The following is a 20,632-nucleotide window of genomic DNA, read 5'->3' as shown; positions in this document are numbered from 1 at the left end:
AATGGACCCTTGAATCACTGATTCACTCGATACAAGAGAAAACAATCATGACTGCCATATTGAAGGGTTGTTCCAAACCGAAGTGCTCAAAACTGGCCACTGCAAAGGGCCCCTCGTAATGAAGGATTTTGAAGGGTACAACTGATGGACAATTCGGCCCCCAAGTTTCTTTTTAATAGATTCTTTGCATGATTCTATGATGACACAGAAGGGCACTTCAAGAAACAGTTGCATATTTCTCATAGCAAGGGCCATGGCCATGGGTGAGAATGTACTTGCTTGGACTTCAAATATGCTTAATTTGAAAATTGAAAATTTGCTTCAACTTTTTTGGAGGTGTGAGCTCCAGGACGTCAGCGGTCATTCAGCGCTCATAAACCCACCAAGAGCACCTCACCTCTGCCAGATCTTCTGGAGTTTACTGCTGGCTCTGATGTCTCTATAGTGGTTAAACATGAGATATAATTATTTTCCTGAAATCTAACAGCCAGTCTTTGGTCTCATTAATCTATTATTTGTTCCAGAGCAAATAGTTTTGGCAAAATCTCACCATGTTTATGTAAATATAATGCTGATATCAGAGCGCTGCCTTTGTACTTTTGACTTTTGAAAATGTTTATTAAATATTGTTATTCAATAAATAATATTTTATATGAATAATAGTAGTATTTAGTATTGGTAAACGGTGTGTGTGTTTATAATGGTGATTTAAGTTTAGATGGCGACAAAAGACTGTTTTACAAGTCAGCAGTAAAGACTTTTAAATTGAAAAAATATGCAAAATATGATGGGACCATTGCAACTGGTACACTTTTACAGGTACTTGGCCCTCAAAACAGACATAGACCAATAGCAATAACAGGTACAGGACCACAGTTTTGGTCAATTGACGGTGAACGTAATACAGAGGGAGAGGCAAACAGGTAATCCACAAACAGGCAATAGTTTAGGCAAGGTGCAAACAAAGTCCGAGACAACACGGCAAAGGGATAATCAAAGACAGGCTAAAGTCCAAGGCAGGCAGAGAACAGGCCAGACAAGGTAAACAGGCTAGGCTCAGAACACGGAAGAATCAGGCAATGAACAGGACTAGACTAGACTTAAGAAACATCGGAATGGCTCTGTAATGTAGCTATCGCTAACCCAGTGATGAATGCAAACAATACTCCCAAACTGTGGTTAGAGCCTGGTATTTATAGTGTGTGTGATTTGCTACAGTTGAGAGTGTAATCAGTGAAATGGTACATGGTAAATGTAGTCCGGGGTGACAAGTAATAGTCTGTGTAATAGGAGAGTCAATGTAATGGAAGGGCGACCTCTGGTGGCAATCAGACGGCATGCCACGGACCGGATTCGTGACAATCCTCTAGTGGTTGTAGTGAAAGGTTTTTTTTTTTTATTTTTATTTTTTAGGAAAACATATCAGGAATCTTCTCCATATAGTGGACTTCTATGGTGCCCGTGAGTTTGAACTTCCAAAATGCAGTTTAAATGCAGGGCTCTAAACGATCCCAGCAGAGGAAGTGTCTTAGCTTATTCTCCTTTAAATGTTGCTTCTATAAGTTCATAATAACGCTTCCATGTCCATATCTTGTTGGCCTCTTACATCAAAATCCACCCACAAATGTTTTGGCTTGTGAATGGTGGTTGATCTGTGCATATTTCTCTCCTAATTCAGACTAGACGACTTTTTCACTGGAGAAAGCAATATTATGGGGAGAGTACTCATTTGAATTCAAACATTAACTGATGGACTGGAGTGGTCTGGATTATTGTGATGTTTTTATCAGCTGTTTGGACTCTCATTCTGGCGGCACCCATTCACTGCAGAGGATCCATTGCTGAGCAAGTGATGAAATGCTACATTTCTCCAAATCTGATGAAGAAACAAACACTTAATGGTGCGAGTGTATTTTTAGCATTTTTTTTTTCCCTTTAAACTATATGCCAAACCACCACACCAAGTGTGAAAGAAACACAATGCCAGCATGATCATAAAAAGATATTTATTCACTAGAAAGCAGTTGTCAATGTTAACACTAAACCACATTTTTGGGCACATCATTCTTTGCATGCTTTGTCACGATGAACTGAAAATCAAAGTGTTCTCTCTGAAACCACTCAACATGGATCACAGCAGAGGAAACTCCATAAACAGAGCTCCACCTATTTTTTTTCCGTATTCAATGTGGCTACATTCTTTAGTCACTGGAACACTAAACGTATTTGCCTTTATAAAACACACGTGTAACAAACAGTCCTGAATGACAACACAAGATGACTGAAGTACACACAAACTGAACATGAGCAGGGCTTCATATTTGTGCAGCATCTGGAGCCCTAAGCATCAGCGAGCAACAAAAAATGAGAATAATTATAATAATAAAACAATCAAGGTCACCAACACTGATTATCCTCTTCATTAATTAAAACCAAACAAGAAATAATTAACATATTCCTGAGTTAACAATCTCAGAGTACATTACAGTAAAAAAAAAAAAAAAAAAATTATAAGCGTACTGGAGCGATATTACAGATGCACTTCTCCTGCCAGTTGGCCTAAATGTAAACCACAAATTTACACACATTTGACCAAAACTGAGTTTAAACAGTGCAGCTACATTGCAAACTATCGCACGTCTCTAATTAAATACATTAAACCTAGAAAAATAAAACTAAAGCACACACTCACTTATCTCTCTCACACACACACACACACACTTAACTGGACAGTGTTCTGGTAACAATGTCCATTTAATACATGTCAACACACCCTGAGGTAGATTTGTATAGATTCAAAACAAGTAATGCATCTTGTTCTCATTTTAAATAAAGATAAAAAAAAGAAACAATACAATACAATATTGAAATGATAAAGGAATATACAATAATGGCATGAACTGAGATAGAATACAATCTTATCAATTTGAAAGAAACCTTTCACATCCTTTAAACTGAAAACTTCAAGTTTGCAACACTATATCCAACTATTCTAACTCCTACTTCCATGCAAAAACATACTAAAACCATTTCAGGTTATTCTGAGGGCCAAATCAGCCTTCAAACAGCAAAACACTCATGTGGAGCAGTGATGTGCCGTTAGTTTTGAGGTTACTAACCAACCATTGTAACATTCAACCTGTGCTCAAACACACACAGTGCTTGAAACCAAACCAGTTGTGCTTTGCTGCAAGAATGGGACAAATGTGCATTTATCCATCCACTGAGTTTCTGAAAGTTTGAGGATCATGTCAAATATACAAAAAGGCTAAACACACGATTTATTATGCTTTCATTTGCCAAAGACTAGACACTTTCCTCAAACACAGTGAAGCCTGACTGCTCAGTTGCTCCCCGTTAAAACGAGAACAAACCTGAACTTCATGCAGTCATGGGGATAAATCATACAAAAATATTTTGAAATCACTGTTTTAGGCCAAAAATAAAAATTAGTGCATCAAAATTCTTCTCAGCATAGTTTAAACACTGTTGATTCTAGTCACCAGCTGTCAATCAATTCCCTACTACAGATAAAACATTTAACTATGAACTAATTATCAGAAGGATTCAGCTCTTGTTGTGACTGAGAGCAAACTGAGTCAATCGCAGCATCACAGAGTCTGAGGTCAGTTTGTGTGGCTACAAATAAATAACAGTGGTTTCAAAATAGTTTACAGTTTGTTATTTACAATAAAGTGAGATCGAGTTAGTCAGGATCTCCTCTTGGAATAAGCTTCAACAAACCTGATACCTCACCAGTGTCTCATATGACGTTACATAAGGATTATCATAAAAACATGTGCTGTTGTCTTGGCTCTAGTTTTCAAGTACCAGTTGGGAATATGGTGGATTTCTTCTGGACTTGGCCTAGAATTTCCCAGATCTTTAAATAAGATCGAGCCTTACAATGACACAGCATTAAAAAGTAACTAACTAATGACAGTGCAGTCCAAATATTTCCACTGATGATACAGAGAGGCTGAGGTAAGATATGCACAAACACAGCATTTTAACATTCACTTGGCCTGTGTAAACCACAATCAGAAGAAGTCTCCGACAGCATCAGGAAGAAAAAGAAAAAGGCAAGTCAGATTGAATAACAGCTCTGATTTTGCCATCTCAAAGCAAGAGAGAGATGCATTTCACCAGCATCACAAACATCCAGGCCTATTACAATAAGTAAACATGATGCGTTTCGATTGTTTCAGTACAAATCTAAGACACTTTGCTAGCTAAGGCTGAAAATAAAAGTCATTTAAGCAAAATATAATTTCTGAATTTGATGTTTTTGTGAGGTCTGCCCTCTGTTTCATGATTATCCATCTGAAATATCTGGTTCATCCCAAATCAATTGTGTGAATTCGCAGATCGCAAAGCTGCGGTGCAGACATTTTACTGAGATGACTGTCAAAAATAAAGATGGATATGATGGTGATCACATTTTTCTAAGTATCATATTCTATATTAGTTTGAACTGGTGTTAATTTCCTGACTAAAGTACAAAAGTGAGCGGCGACATTCATTTCTGCTGTTTGAAAAAGAAAAACCTGAGTTAGTTCCAAAAGCAGCTTTCCATTGAAGCTTTTTGATTGGTGCTTGTGTTTCCCTGACAACCTTCCCCGACTAATCAGAGCTGTCGGGAGGGAAGGGGGTGTGGCTCATGTCCTCTTCTTCTCCTGTAGTGGAGGCTGTTGATTTCCCCTGAGATCCCGGTGACAACTGCTGTGCTTTGATTGGACAGTTGGCCACCACATGGGTGATGCTTTGGCAAAAATGGCACTTTTTTGGCTGAGGGGGCAGCTGGCATTCTTTGGCGTGATGATTCGGCCCTCCACAGTTGAAGCATCTGTAAGTGGTGCAAGAAAACGTGTGATTTGCAGGAAAGACCACAAGAGGGCGCAAAACCTTTAAACAGTATTTTACATGTAATTGTTACTGTCCTGCTTTATTTACATAGTGTTCAAAGGAGAATAAGAGTTATGTACATCTACAGCACTATAGAATCAAACACAAATTTCCAAAACAAACCATTTTTTTTCTCTCTCTCTCTCTTATGATGCTTAGAATTTACTAAAAAAAATGTGAGTGAACTGATTAATGGAGTGATTATATTATGGCAAATAAATAAATTGAATGAGTTTAGTATAAGTTATTCACAAATTATGTACAAGTCACCAAAAACAACAAACAAATGAATTATGGTTTAGTATTATAACATTCACAACTTGTTTACAAATCATTATCACTATCATTATCATTATAATTACTACTACTACTACTACATGCATCCTCCTCTTCATTATTATTATTATTTTTAAATTGACACTGTAAGAACTGTATTAAAATCTACTTTATATAGTCAAATATACACACATTTATATATAGTCTTATGAAATAAGAATGCAATATAAATTTGAGTCTAGTATAACATCCACAACTTATTCACATTAATACAAACAAAGAAAGTAGTTCACATTATTATGCTATTTTCCAAGCATTCTGAAGCTGCCTATGGCTACCAGAATGGAAATAATAATAATTATTAGTGACACTATCACTTATAAATATAATTATAAAAATATTTATAATATTGTATTAAACTCTACTTCATATACTTATGCGCCATGTACTAAGAGGAGTTTAGTATAATATTTCAGTGTAACTTAAAAATATAATAAATATTATAATTGTGGGTTAGTGATTCATTTAAATGAAAGCTTCCTGTGTATTTAAGCCCATCAGCTCTCTGTATTGTGGGGGAGTTATTGATCGGCCAGAGGAAGGAGGTGTGGCATCTCTGTGGCTCTTTGTTTCAAAATGCAGCCTGACCTTTGCACTTTGATCCCTGCTCTCTCCTGCCCACCCCCACCCCGCTCACATACATCACACCTCAGGGTTGCCATGGCAGCGTTCACCTCTGACCTTTCTCAGGCACCTACATCTGTTATTAATGAAACGGACAGGATCTGATCCTCCATCAGGAGCCACAGATTCAGAGAGATGGAATATCAATGATAAACAGCATGTTATTTGATTTGATTTGTTGCAAGCACATGTTGGATTTGTTGTCTCTCACAGAACTGTTATTACTGCAAAAATGCAGCAAAAACCATCACCATCATTCATGCACAGTTGTGAAAGCTGCGCTCGCTTGGGTCCGGATCCACACTCACCCAAGCAGCGTGATTAGATGCAGCTGAGGATTGTGGGAGGACGGTGTTTATCGATAACCTGCGGCTGTGATGTGGGGGGCGGGTGACTCTCTGTGAGCCTAAATTCTGAGCTATGAGATTTTTAACAACCTATTGATGCAGCAGGTCAAGTCACCAACACACAGGGTGGGGGGAGGAAGTGCTCTCCGTTTGGTCAGAACCTGAGATATTGTGTCAAACAATCCAGAAGCAACATCTCAAACATTTACATACATCTCAGTATAGATCGAGGGTAATTTAGTTCAATATCTATACCAACCACAATAAAACTCTGCACACTTCAAAAATCTATCTGAAATAGAAGACCATCCAGGGACTTTTGGCATAATCTTTTCAACATACTATGCTTTGGGACACAATTATTTTAGTCTCACATACATTTTAGGATGGATAGTATGAAAATTGGGACACAGGCCAAGCTAATCAGCATTCATCAATACTGTAAGAGCACAGAATGTTAGTTCTGAACAGCACTCACCGATCTCCTTTTGAACGGCGTTTTTGGGTTCCCTTGGGTTTCTTCTCGCTGCCTACACACGGTGCCCCGCCTGGCCCCGTCACCCATAAGGACTCCAGACCCTTAGAGGACCTTTTGAAGGTGAACTCCACAGCTTCTCCTTCCTTCAGACTGCGGAAGCCCTCCATATGAAGCTTGCTCTGCAGAGATAGGGTAGAGACAGTGCTTTAGACGCTTAGATCATATTTATACCATCATCTATCTATAAACACTTGCATGAATATAAATGTTTTCATGACAACCAGCCATTTCTCTTGCCATTAGAAATGTGTAGTTTAAAATAAAATTATAGTCATGCAAATATGCAGTTTGTATAGATCTTTTTTTTGCCATGTGATAGATAGATAAACAGACAGACAGACCATCCCAGTTGCTCAAAAAAAAAAAAAAAAGTGACGTGCCAAGCGACATTTCCGCATCCACGCTCGCACATCATGTTTGTGGCTGAATGCAAATTATCATAACTGATGGACGACTATGCCTGTGAAAATACATCAGCAATCCAGCGCAGAGTTAAGAGAAAAAAATAAAAAGACAAAAAGCCTGTGCATCACTTTCAGCAGGCCCGTAGCCAGCTAGGTCACCGAGGTCCAGACCTCAGTAGATTTTTCATGTTCAGAAATAAAATCTGACCTCTTAATTACTATTTTGCTGTTAAACTCCTCATATGTATGTCTGCATGACATGTATAATTCAGTTTAGACAGTTTGCAAGAATGTTAAGCATCCGTGGTATAAATAATTCGCTGCGAGATGCTGGTGGAGTGACTGAGTCTTCTTGAGAGAGTTTGAGTGAGGGCGCTGGTGCAGATCCAGCTATTGTAAGAGTTTTTGACTTGTCCTTTCCCCTTAAATTGACATTTAAGAAAGTTAATAAAGTAAGCAGTTGCAGTTTAGGGTCATATCTGTGTGTCATCTTAATTGCAAAAGATTTGAAATCATTTCGGTATATATATATATATAGTGTATGTTTTAATAGCAATATTTGGCAAACTAAATAAATAACTGATAAAATTACCCACTCCTAACTGTGGAGCCATGCTTTCATAATCCTGTGAAACTTTTTTGGCTGTTGACGTTAATAACGTGTTTTAAATTTCACCGCCAACAACAAATCTAATATTCTCTCTGAGTTTCCATGTTCAATTATGAAAATTAGCCATGGTTAAAAAAAAAAAGTTATTGTAGCCATGGTAACCACATATTAACCATGGTTTTGTTACTTCAAATAATAATTTACAAAGAAGTATATTAAGATATTTTTGTGTGGTTATAAAATAAGACCTAAGCCAACAATAGCCTTTCAAATGACTTGAATGCATTAGCTATATAAAAACAACGAGGCAATAATGATTGGTTAATTAATAATTATGTGGTCTCATTCAACAACACTGTTAAAATACATAATGTAATACAAAAACAGTTTATGTGCATTGCATGTTATTACAAATGTCTACAAAGGGAGTCAAAGGCCATGTAATTGCTGTTGTTACACTTACATTTCACATTTATGCATTTAGTAGACGCTTTTATCCAAAGCGACTTACAGTGCATTCAGGCTAACATTTTATCTAACATGTGTTCCCCTGGGAATCGAACCCACAACCTTTGCACTGCCATCGCAATGCTCTACCACTGAGCCACAGGAACACTTACAGAACAATCAAATCCTTGTGGGCTATTGACCAAATATTTAATTAAAATATGCACTTAAACTTTCATCTTTGGCCACCTTTTTGCTACATATATACAGGTTGCGAGTTTGAGTCTCGGTGCTTTCTCCACCTTCAATACCACGACTGAGGTGCCCTTGAGCACAGAACACCCAACTGCTCCCCAGGCGCCGCAGCATAAATGGCTGCCCACTGCTCCGGGTGTGTGTTCACTGCTGTGTGTGTGCACTTTGGATGGGTTAAATGCAGAGCACAAATATTGGCTTGGCATATATATATATATATATATATATATATATATATATATATATATATATATATATATATGTTTTACAATCATGATGTTAATGCTTAAAATAAATTTGTAAATAAAATGTAAATATACATCACTATACCATCTACTTATGCTTCCACGATATTCTGAAACAGTACTTGAATTTTTGTGGTCACTTTGTATTTGAGTGCCATCTCAAAATAAAATAAATAAATAATAATAATAATTTCATTTTGAGTTAAAAAAAAAAGTCTAGTCTAGTCAAATCATAAAAAAAACACTATTTATTTCAGATTCATAACACTGCAGATCAAGTATTAACTTGATGCATTGTGGGATACAGTACATATCCAATGTGCTCTGTTGTATACTACATAATTTTAGCCAAATCCCCACTTTGTGCATGCCATCTCCTAAAAAAAATGCATTTAATTAAAAGTAATCTCTATGAGTTCTGCAATTCTGAAAGAACCATTGAAATGGCATCTTCCCTGCCCTCAGTTCTGTTGCTACATCACCTTTACAACCGCCTCTTCAATTAACACTAAGATCAAAACGGCTCTCTCATCTGGGCTCTCTACCAATTAACTTTGAAGATTTGCAACCATTAATGGCTGCATCTGAAACTAAAGACTCAAACTAGCAGCCTACAGGCAAAACATTACAAGATATCATAAGCAGTGAAGGATACATCTATGTTGTTTTCCAACCAGACAATGGCATCTTAGACATGATGTTACTCAATATATTCAGACCTATATGCTCTAACAGCCTACCACCACATTCAGGATGTGTGCTCTTTCTACATCCAGATCCCATAAGACCAATTTAGCATCTAATACATATGCAGGGAGCCTAAAATTATACTTAGAATGAGAGAGAAATATGACTACACTTGTAGGGACACTGTTTCTCCAAAAAAAAAAAAAAAAAAAGATAAAAGTGCAGCGAATGACATGGATGTGATGGGCAGATATACGCAAAATAATGCCATCTGGTTAAACCTCACCCGAGCCATCAGTGCTGAGGGTCTGCAGTGGGAAAAGGTGGGGGAAGCTCACATTCCTGAGATACTTGCTCTATAGGCGCATGGAAATGGGGCTTGAGAAAGGATCTACCTTTAAAAACAACCTTCTGTTTGTACTGCTAACAAACAACCACCAAATATAGGAGACCAAAACTGGGCTAGTTGGTATATTTGTGAGATTGTGCATCAAGCTGACTCCAGCCATGGTGTTCACAGAACAATCTGCTTTAAGGTGGTGTTGGTCTGCTACCTTAAAATCAAGCCTTGTAATAAGATTGCTTATCTTCTCACCAGGACATTCCTTGGGCGAATGTTTTTAGTCTTTTACACATTACACTCTTAATGGTCTGTAATAAATTCCACACACTCTCTCGGAGAGCAAAACACTGGAATGCTTTTCTTGTTTAATAAAGTGATAGAGATTATTCCATCTTTTACTCAGTCGTTCAAAACCCGAATGCATTTCTTTCTTCTGCATAAAACAAAATATATTTTCAAGAACACTGTGGCCAAAACAACATTGAACGCCAATTATTTTTACTGTATTCAAAGTAGCTTTCCCATCATTGCTAGCTACACCAGGTGAGAAGTCCACAGCCATCCACACTTCGGCTCTGACACAGCGTCAGGTTTAACGGACACCCAGCTCTCAGAGGGGGGTGGATTGCTGGGAAAGGAATTGGTCAAAAGCGCCTCCCAACCCCCGCCAAGGCTTCCTGAAACCATCCACAGCTCCATCCTTTGACCTTCTCTACCACTCACCCTCCTCTTTTACTCCAGAGGTTTTTTATGAATGAGTTCAGCTAACAATACCCTCCCCCAAATACTCCTTCCCTTCCTCCCTGCCCCCCTTTCCCCAATCTCTTGGTCTCCATTCCCAACATTCTCACTTAGCACGTCTTTCAACTATTTTCCCCCATTAATTATGAAATCTCTCTCCATCAGCCTCTCTTTTTGGTCATTTCCACACACAAACACCATTCATTTAGTGATTCCCTAGTCTAAGGAATGCAGGATTTCCTCCTGTGGGTTTGAGAATGACAGTCATTGTATAACCTGGTAGGTCCTACAATTATCAATATACTGTATCCACAGAGACTCAGGTCGGTTTGAGTGCTGCTTGCTTCCTGGTTATCAAAACCAAACTACTCAAAAATATCTAGAAATCTGCCTCCAAACAAGCCAAGGTCAAATTCACATCATGCAGCACTACAAATGGGTTAAGGTACATTTAAATATTGAACAGACCTTAAAGGGATACTCCACCCCAAAATGAAAATTTTGTCATTAATCACTTACCCCCATGTCGTTCCAAACCCGTAAAAGGTCCGTTTGTCTTTGGAACACAATTTAAGATATTTTGGATGAAAACCGGGAGGCCTGTGACTGTCCCATAGACTGACAAATAAATAACAGTGTCAAGGTCCAGGAAAGGTATGAAAGTCATCGTCAGAATACTCCATCTGCCATCAGATGTGCAATCTGCGTTATATGAAGTGGTAGGAACACTTTTTGTAAACGAAGAAAACAAAAATAATGACTTTATTCAACAATTATTTTGTCAATGGTCTCCTTATTCAGTCTTCTGTATCATCCGCGCCACAAGGATGCACGGTTTTCTTTCAAATCAAAGCTAAATACACATCGTTGTGGCCAGATGATACAGAAGAGCATACACAGCATATGGTGATATGGAGAGACACAGAGGAGACCGTTGACAAAGGAATTATTGAATAAAGTCATTATTGTAGTTTTCAGAATGCTATGCATGTAACTTAATAGGGAGAGTAAATGGTTGAAATAAAGTAATTTTTTGTGTTTCTGATGAGAAAAGGTGGAGACTATATTGTTTAACGTTCAGTTATGTTGGGATTTATTTTAATTACACTGTTTTACCTTTGTGGTGAAGAGTGGAGCTTTTGTTTAGACTGAGGATGGTACAATTATGTTTTTAAAGGTATACTTGAAATATCCCTTTGTTCCAAACCTGTATTATTTTCTCTTTTCTGCTAAATATAAATTGAGATATTTAGAAAAATGTTGGTCACTAAACCTTAACTTGCTTGATCTGTCTGCTGCTTTTGACACTGTTAACTACCAGATCCTCCTGTCAACCATACTGGCAAAGGGCATCTCAGGAACCGCACTCCAGTGGTTTGAGTCTTACCTACTGTATCAGATAGGTCCATCTTGGAGAGGTGAGGTGTCCAAGTCGCAACATCTAACTACTGGGGTGCCTCAAGGCTCAGTTCTTGGACCACTTCTCTTCTCTGTCTACATGGATAACTAGGCTCTGTCATTCAGAAACATAGCTTTTCATATCACTGCTATGCTGATGATACTCAACTCTACCTCTCATTCCATCCTGATGATCTGACGGTAGCTGCTCTCATCTCAGCTTGTCTAACAGACATTTCTGGCTGGATGAAGGACCATCACCTTAAACTCAACCTTGCCAAGACAGAACTGCTTGTGGTTCCAGCAAACCCATCGTTTCATCACAATTTCACCATCCAGGCACATCAACCATAACTCCTTGAAAAATTGGCAGATACCTTGGAGTTATGATTGATGATCAGCTGACTTTCTTAGACCACATTGCTAAAACTGTCCGGTCCTGCAGATTTGCTTTATTCAACATTAAGAAGATCAGGCCCTTTCTTTCAGAACATGCTGGACAACTCCTTGTTCAAGCTCTTGTTCTGTCCAGGCTGGACTATTGCAATGCTCTCTTGGCAGGTCTTCCAGCCAGTTTTATCAAACCTTTACAATTAAGAGTAATTTTTAATGAGCCAAAAACAATGCACGTCACACCTCTGTTTATCAATTTGCACTGGCTACCAATAGCTGCCCGCATAAAATTCAAGGCATTGATGTTTGCGTACAAAATCACCACTGGCTCTGCACCCCTTTACCTAAGGTGCCATCCCAAAGAAGCACAAAGTCACTTTTACAGACTTTTAAATTAAATGTTACCTCCTGTTGGAATGACCTGCCCAACTCAATCCAAGCAGCTGAATCCTTAGCCATCTTCAAGAATTGGCTAAAAACACATCTCTTCCATCTTTATTTGACCCTCTAACTTTAGCACTCACTATTCTAATTCCAATATATATATAAAAAACTAGATTTTTAATATTTTTGTATTCTATCTGTTTTCTTTTCATTTATTATACAAATAACTATAGCAAAAAAAAGACCTCTAACAAGAGCTTGCTCTATTCTTTTTCTATTCTATCTGTTTTCTTTTTATTATATTTAAAAGCCTTTGCTATGTGTACTGCGTTAAGCTAACTGAGACTTGTTATAGCAATATCATATCACTTCTCTTTATTTTAATTTCATCCATTCCACTTACCTTAAATTCAATTCGCATAAAATAAAAAGCTAAATCAAAAAAATTAAATGTAAATGTAATGTAAACAGTTGTTGGTCCCAATTGACAGCTATTTTTTTCCGACACAATGGAAGTCAGTGGGGACCAACAACTGTTTAGTTACCAACATTCAACCAACATTCATCAAAATCTCTTGTGTTTATTGATTCGCGTGAAACCAGTGCACATGATTAAAATCACACTTTTTTATTGTATGATGTGAAAAAAAAAAAAAAAAAAAGAGTCACTGAAGTAAATCAACATAAGTTAATATATTACTTTCAGCAATTTTTTAAAGGTTTAATTCATTTATTCACCATTATTTTGTTCCAAAACTGTATGACTTTCTTTGATATTTTTAGAAATTGCATCTTTTTCTCCATACATCGGAAGTCAACTGGTACCAAAGAAAGTCATACAGGTTTGGTACGGCTATCCCTGTTCCACACACAGTCATCAGTTCAGGGTGTTAATGAAGACTGAACACGCCATGCTCTGCTGATGTTCCCATCTCAGTTTGACATCCTAATGTGCAGTCAATGAGACTTAAAGTCAAAGTGTGCTAAGCTCTAACACCCTCCGCTCATCCTCCCAGACAGCCACTCTGAAGGAAACCAAAGACCTCTTACTTAGAGACGGAGAGATCACTTGACACCGTGTGTAGGGCTGCCTGCCCGTAAGATGCTCTAATCTCTGGGTAATTTTACACAATGACCTCAAGCCATGAGGCAGCAGCTCATTTGGCTCAGGGTGATAGGTGATCCACTGTTTGCCGACTTGCTGGTTGTTCTGGGGCAACAGCTTGTTGAATTATTGCTGATTGAGAAGGTTAGTGTTCATGACAGTAGACAGTATACTGCCCAATGGGATTTTTTAAATAAAGCACTTTGTATCAATCACTGCAGAACAAAGTGACTTCAAATGTTATAATCATCAAGACATAATTCATAGACATCAAATGTTCATTTACAAGACATATGGCGTAGACAGCAAAGTCAGAATTAAAGAGTAGACAAGGAACCAGGACATGCTGAGCGTGTGTACAACCCACTGAGAGACAGTTCATACATGAATGACAAGAAATAACATCTTTTGAGTGCACCCAACTCCACAGGAAAAAAATGCAAAAAAAAAAATTGTTTTGTGGTTTCAGGCCAATCATTGCAAGGAATGTGGAAAGAGAGACCTGCATTAGTGAATTTAAAATCAAATCCAAGGATACATCCAAAAATATTACACTGTTGCTTTTAAAATATTACAGTTTTTGTACTTAATATTTTATTCATTTTCCCTTCATATCGTGCAGCGGTTTAAAAATACTGGCTAAGCTAACTAGCATTATTATTTAAAACAGCAGCAATTAAATGAAAAAATAAATAATAAAAAAAAATATTATGAGCACCAAAAGAAATGTGGAATTTCCAAAGAACCAAACAAATATTGACATCATTCAAAAATAAAAACCACAGGACAATATATTTTGTGATACAATAATAAAAAATAAAGGTCCCACTTAGCTCTACCAATAAAACAAGCTGTCGCAATCTCTTTTTTTTGGCCTAGAGCTTCAAGAAAGAAAGAAAAAGAGAGACCATTCTAAATACAGAACCCAGAAAACAACACATGACCAAAACAAATCACCATACAGCCCAGAACCCTGTATAAAGCCTAAAAAGGGTGACTGATGGGAGAAAAGGAGAGATATCTTTGCCAAACGACTGAAAACCCTTTATTTTTTAAGAATGCCGGTTTTGATTTAGCCTACCTCATATTAGTGCATCAGCACCGAACACAAAACAATAGCTTTATAAATGGTAGCAATTATAAATGTGGCCTACTGATACTGTAAATATTTAATTATGCATAGTAACCCGTGTGTATGTCGCTTGAGCCATGAGATAATAAAGCAATGAGATGATCGAGACAAGGCCTTACACAGGTCCGGTCCGTTAAAAACGACGGCATTCATTTGCTCTCTCTCACCTGATGGACGAACACATCCACGGGTGAGTCCAGACAGATGCCCTCCCGATGGGTCATGGACAGAAAGCCGAAGCCCATCCGCACATTAAACCATTTGCAGACCCCACTTCCACGAAACGAGCTCGAGTCTTCCTCGGAGCTCGCGGCTTCCTCCTCCTCCGTCTTTACACAGCCCCCTAGATAAAAGCACACACACAAGAAAATCTCACTTAAAAATTCTTAAGTCTCAACTAAACAAACAAAAAAAAAACACCAACCAAACTAAAAAAAAAAAAAAAAAAAAAACAAAAAAAAAAAACAATCTTTGTCTGTGGGCTCCGACATGCAGTGAATTCTTCACGCTTGGCGTGGAAACGTGCAAATGAAACGCGATATGCATTTCCCCACAAAAATATGCTTTGTTTTTGTTTAGCAATTATTTTGCACTGTCCAAATGTGTACTTTTATAAATCTAAAATAAAAATGTTTGTTTGGGCTGTATAAAAGCGCAAATAAATGCACAATCCGACCAAAGGTTGTAAAGCGTAAATTCTTCAACAGGTAACTTTTTAGTTTATTTCTTTGCAGATTTTGTAGACCGCAACGAAGGTTAAAAACGCAAAAATTAATCCCGTTTCCTCAAGAAATACATTTAAATATCTTAAATTACAATCACCAACAAATCTGAGAAATGCAAATTTAAAAAACAGAGAATATCGCATTCAAACCACGAGAAACCATGCTATTTTCCCCCATTATGTGAATCAACAGTGATCAATAATTAGCCGTATCATGTTAAAAAAGACTATCAAACTATATTATATATATATATATAAAATCAATATATCATTTAGTTTACTTAGTGCTATATTTAAGCGCTGCATAAATACATCATTCATTCATTGAATAAGGCTACAAAAAAAAACAATAATAATAATAATAATAATAATAATAATAATAATAGTTGATTTATCAGTGTCGCGTCCTTACCTGTGTAATATTGCTCATAAACTGAGCCAATTTCACCCATCTCGCCCATCAACCTCCAAATAAATCCCAAGTTTTGAAAAAACTTCAGACTTTCCTCCACATTTCCAAACTCCACCCAAAACAAACAAATAAAAACTACTTTATAACCGACGCCAGAAGAAACGAACCAACAAAAGGTTTGGGGTATAGCCTACATTTTAGCGGTAACGACGCGAAAGTGCCAGGGCTTCTGGGAAGAGCCCTTTGTAAAGATCCCCAAATCTGAAAGACAATGCAGAAGCTCCGTCCCACCCCCTCTTCTTTATTCCTCTCTCTCTCTTCACTGACCCCCCACTGGAAGATCACCCACGACCTCACCTTCAGCCATGTCTCCAGGATGTCTTCAACCTCTTCTTGCTTCACACCGCAAAAAAAGATCGTTGCTTGGGGCCCCAGACAGCATAAAACCGTGGTCAGTGTTTATTCCTGAGTGAATCACAGGACTCGGGTCACATAGCATCCCCTCAGCTTTAGGTCAAGTCTACGTGATGCTCAACTTCACTGAGCTGATGAATTGCACATTTCTGCGGCGACAGGGTCCAAATTCGCCAATGGGCCAATCGCAGAAGGAGAACATGTATGCTTGGGAATAGGAAGTGCCCTCCCCTCTTAAACCCGCAGCATGCTGACACACACACACAGCGGATGGGACAGCAATAAAAGCCTGACCACTTTCTTCTCAGCAAAGCATTGATTTATTGCATCCAATGCGTTTGTTTATCTATTCTCATACCCACCTCAAATGTATTAATTTCTTTGAAAACATACCATTTTATTGCGTTATTTTAAAATTTAGCAGGTCTATTTATACATGATTTAGCAGTTCTCTCTACAAAATGACATCAAGTACTGTAAAGAATGAAAATGTGTGGGGAAAAATCTGAAAAGTGGTTATCAGATTTAAGATGCTTCATCAAAACGTGACTTTTACTAAAATACACATAAAACGACATAAATAATGTGAACTAATTTTCAAAATAACATCAGATAATACCAAATGACAGATAGGCTATATGTGTGCAACAAAAAGCCTATAAAACTAAAAAAAAAAGCGTATTAAACTAAAAAAAAAATAAATAAATATAGATATATACACAAGATCCACTTAAATATAAAAATATTTACAATAAACAAAGTCAAATAAATAAATAAAATAATCAAATGTAGCTGTAGAGACATGTGCTTCTGCAGCTAATGATATTGACAATATTCACAGGTGATAGCAGTTCTGATTTGGGCTTCATGAAGCGCACATGTCCGCAGTGTATTGTTCTCACACCTCAAGCAGAGAACACGTGATCAATCAGACACTGAGCCGTGTAAATGTTATTTAATTGATCTCTGACGGCCAGTGCATAATGAATATGTATTGCCTGTTTCAAACATTCACACTCAGCGATTTACAATGACATAAATCTGCAAAAACGTCTTGACGCATGGAGGGAAGTTTATTTAAAAACGGTAAAAGAAATATTTATTTATTGCTGTTTTGGGCATCACTATGACAAAAAGCTTAAATGACATCTAATTCCATATTTTTGGATGCAGAAGATATTCACTTTATTAAATTAACTGCATATATTTCACAAATTAAAATATATGTAGATTGCTTATTCCTACTTTCGTTTATTTACCATTTTAAAACGCTACATGTGGCTGATAAGTTCTCACCTGTGTCAGTCCAACTATTTGTCTCCTCGAAGGCATTTTATAGTGTGAGTGAGTGAGTGACTGAGGAGCAGTGAGTCAGTCGGGGCTCCTGCTGTGGTTCTGCTCTGATGACTGTATTGGGATTATCATGCGGCCCGTCACCCGCAAACACAATTAAAGTCGCATCCTCTTTCCAATTAAATATTCATGCAGGATTCTTGGATGCCGTTCATCAGCTTCCCAAACGCACTCTCAACAAGAGCACAGGTTGCTGACTCATGTCAGAGGAAACAGAACAGCACCTGTTAGTCGTGTCAGTCATAAAGCTTCGTCTAATTAAATGCATCGAACAGAAGCAGAACTCTCTTCATCTGATAATTGGGCATGTGCTTCTGTGGATCACGTGACGCGCTCGTTCAACGCCAATCAAAAGTGCAGCTGGAGCTCTGGAGTGTAATACTAGCGAATACTTACCGCGCAGGATTGGAAAAAAAATAAATAGATGAATAAAAATAAGAATAAAATAAATAAGTACAATATAGAAATATATACACGTGAAATAGTTAGCAGTATCTAAACATATCATACGTTGTCGCATGCACTTTTTAAGTCACATGTTACATTCGGCAAATGGTGTCTGGTAAGGCTATTTTTTTTTAATCATTTAATCATATATTGTGTAAACTGCATTAACTTTGTTAAAACACTGAAATAATTTGAAAAAAAAGTAGAAAATTAATAAAAAAAAACAAACAAATCTGATCTTTGGTCACAACAATAATTGAAGAACTGCATTGTTTGATGGAGCATTCCACTGCTTCTGTTGTTCTAGCAAAAGTATTAGGTAATCTGAGTATTTCTCCACTCTCAGAAAAAAGTATAAAACTGTTACTGGGACAGTACTCCTTCAAAAGTTAGCCTACACCAAAATTTACCCCTAAAAATTTAATTTTAGTATATGTAAGTCTAACTCGTCCCGCCCCAGTGACAGCTTTTGTACCTTTCTTTTTTCTTGGAAGGTTGCATACAGATAATTATATAGTATAATGAATACATAATGCTTTAGAATATTAGCCACTTTTTGATTACCAGCTGTACTGTAGCCCACAGTACAATATGTTGCATTTTAATTATTTAAATATTTTAGAATAAAAATCAAGTTAAATTGAAGAATTGAAAAAAAAAAAACTGCAATTGAACTTTTAGAATTTGGCTAAAATCCCACTTTCAAATGTTGCAGGGAAATAAAATTTCATAACTTCAATGGCCAATATTCATAAACAAGGCCTATTTAAAATGTTCAGAACAAAATCAAGTTCAAAACATTAAAAAAAAAAATGTTTGGTCTAAAATTAATGAGCTACTGGCTCAACTTAACCCAAGGCTTTTGTCTCCAATTACCCCACTTTTACCAATTCAACAAACTTGTATCATCCAGTAGTTTAGAGCTAGCATCATGCTAACAGTATAGCCTCATATTATTACTTGCTAAAGCACAAACACGTGCTATTTTTTTCAGATGTGTCTGTAATTGTTTAGACATGAGAAGCTTGAGTGCTTGAACACACTAATATCACTTTGAAGAGCAAAAACAGTTTTTTGAACATAAATGTAGTTAAAAAATCTCTTAATCACAGAGTGAGTAAAATGGACAACTCTTCATATATATATGTGGTAACTTCACCAATTTTGTTTAAAGTTGTGCAAAAACAACTTGCCCGCAGGCTCAAATCACCCCATCAAATCACTCCCATACTTAAAAATGACAAATACCCATCTTAACATGACACAAATTACAAATACTTATGTAGATTTTCTACTTATTTTAGATTTATCATATGCAGTCAAAGTAATCATGGATGTAATCTTGTGTAATGTCTCAAATATTTCAAAAAGTTCATTATACTGTGAAGTAGGGCATTCTTGTCTGATTTTGTAAACACACTGCTGAAGGTCTTTGAAAGGATATATATATATATATATATATATATATATATATATATAGATATATAGATATAGATATATATAAAACAACGTCTCCCAGATGCTTTAAGAAACTTACCTGCAAAACTTCCTGAGAAACTGCTCAAGTGCACCGAGGGCAAAAGCTGCTTTAAACGCAAAGGATGCTCAGACCAAATGTTGATTTATTTCAGTTAATAGAAGTTAATTGATGAAGAAGATCTATTTATGACAGCATCCTCATTTTACAGCATTTTTACACAAATGCCTAAAGCTTTGAACAGTACTGTAGCTTTGCATGTAGCTTTCTTAAAACATCTTGGAGACACAGTTCTTCTGGATTGAGTCTGTCTCAGTTTGTTCTGTCTTCATGTAATCTCAGACAGACTGATGATGATCCAATCACATCTCTGGGTGGAGCACTGGCTGTTGTCAGGCAAAAATCTCACTGGATTATTACAGTTAATGGCACAATGAATTTGTGCCAAAAGTAATTCACTCGACTCTTGCACACGTCTTTGTGAGATGACAAAGTTGTGTGTTTTGTAAGAAACAAATCCATCATCAAGGTGTTTTAAACTGAAACTCTCCAAATCCAAGAGCATAATGCATAATAACACTTCTTTCAGTGTTGAATGTAAATGGTGCTTGATATGTGCATATTTCTCTCCTCATTCATACAAGACAATACTTTCTCTAGAGAAAGCAATATTATAGATTGAGAACTTATATTTTAGATGGAAGCAATGGTTTGAAATGAAAAACATCTTGATGGATTTATTACGAACACGCAGATCTTCCAGCTTTTTATTGAATTGATGGACTGGAGTGGTGTGGATTATTGTGATGTTTTTATCAGCTGACTCTCATTCTGACGGCACCCATTCACTGCAGAGGGTCCATAGCAAAGGGTTTAATGCTAAATTTCTACAAATCTGTTCCAACGAAGAA

General features: G+C 37.0%; 1 protein-coding gene across 3 annotated transcripts; it reads right to left on the bottom strand.

Annotated features, from left to right (window-relative positions):
* Nucleotides 1–1,992: 1,992 nt before the first annotated feature.
* On the bottom strand, nt 1,993–18,063 carry LOC109112115 (protein lin-28 homolog A-like). 3 transcript variants are annotated; one of them, XM_042745032.1, is made up of 4 exons: nt 17,741–18,063; nt 15,062–15,237; nt 6,691–6,869; nt 1,993–4,846 (listed from the first exon to the last, which is right to left on the bottom strand). In XM_042745032.1, the coding sequence occupies exons 2-4, from the start codon at nt 15,137–15,139 to the stop codon at nt 4,624–4,626; spliced, it is 480 nt and encodes a 159-aa protein (XP_042600966.1). In that variant the 5' UTR covers nt 15,140–15,237; nt 17,741–18,063; the 3' UTR covers nt 1,993–4,623. The 3 variants fall into 3 exon arrangements, with proteins under 3 accessions (XP_042600966.1, XP_042600965.1, XP_042600964.1); XM_042745031.1 differs by lacking the exon at nt 17,741–18,063 and adding an exon at nt 16,388–16,684; XM_042745030.1 differs by lacking the exon at nt 17,741–18,063 and adding an exon at nt 16,031–16,291.
* Between the last annotated feature and the right edge of the window lie 2,569 nt (nt 18,064–20,632).

This window comes from Cyprinus carpio, chromosome B19, assembly GCF_018340385.1.
Source record: "Cyprinus carpio isolate SPL01 chromosome B19, ASM1834038v1, whole genome shotgun sequence".
Lineage (NCBI taxonomy): Eukaryota > Metazoa > Chordata > Actinopteri > Cypriniformes > Cyprinidae > Cyprinus > Cyprinus carpio.
The sequence above is the reverse complement of the archived record's forward strand: the minus strand, read 5'-3'. Positions and strand labels throughout refer to the sequence as shown.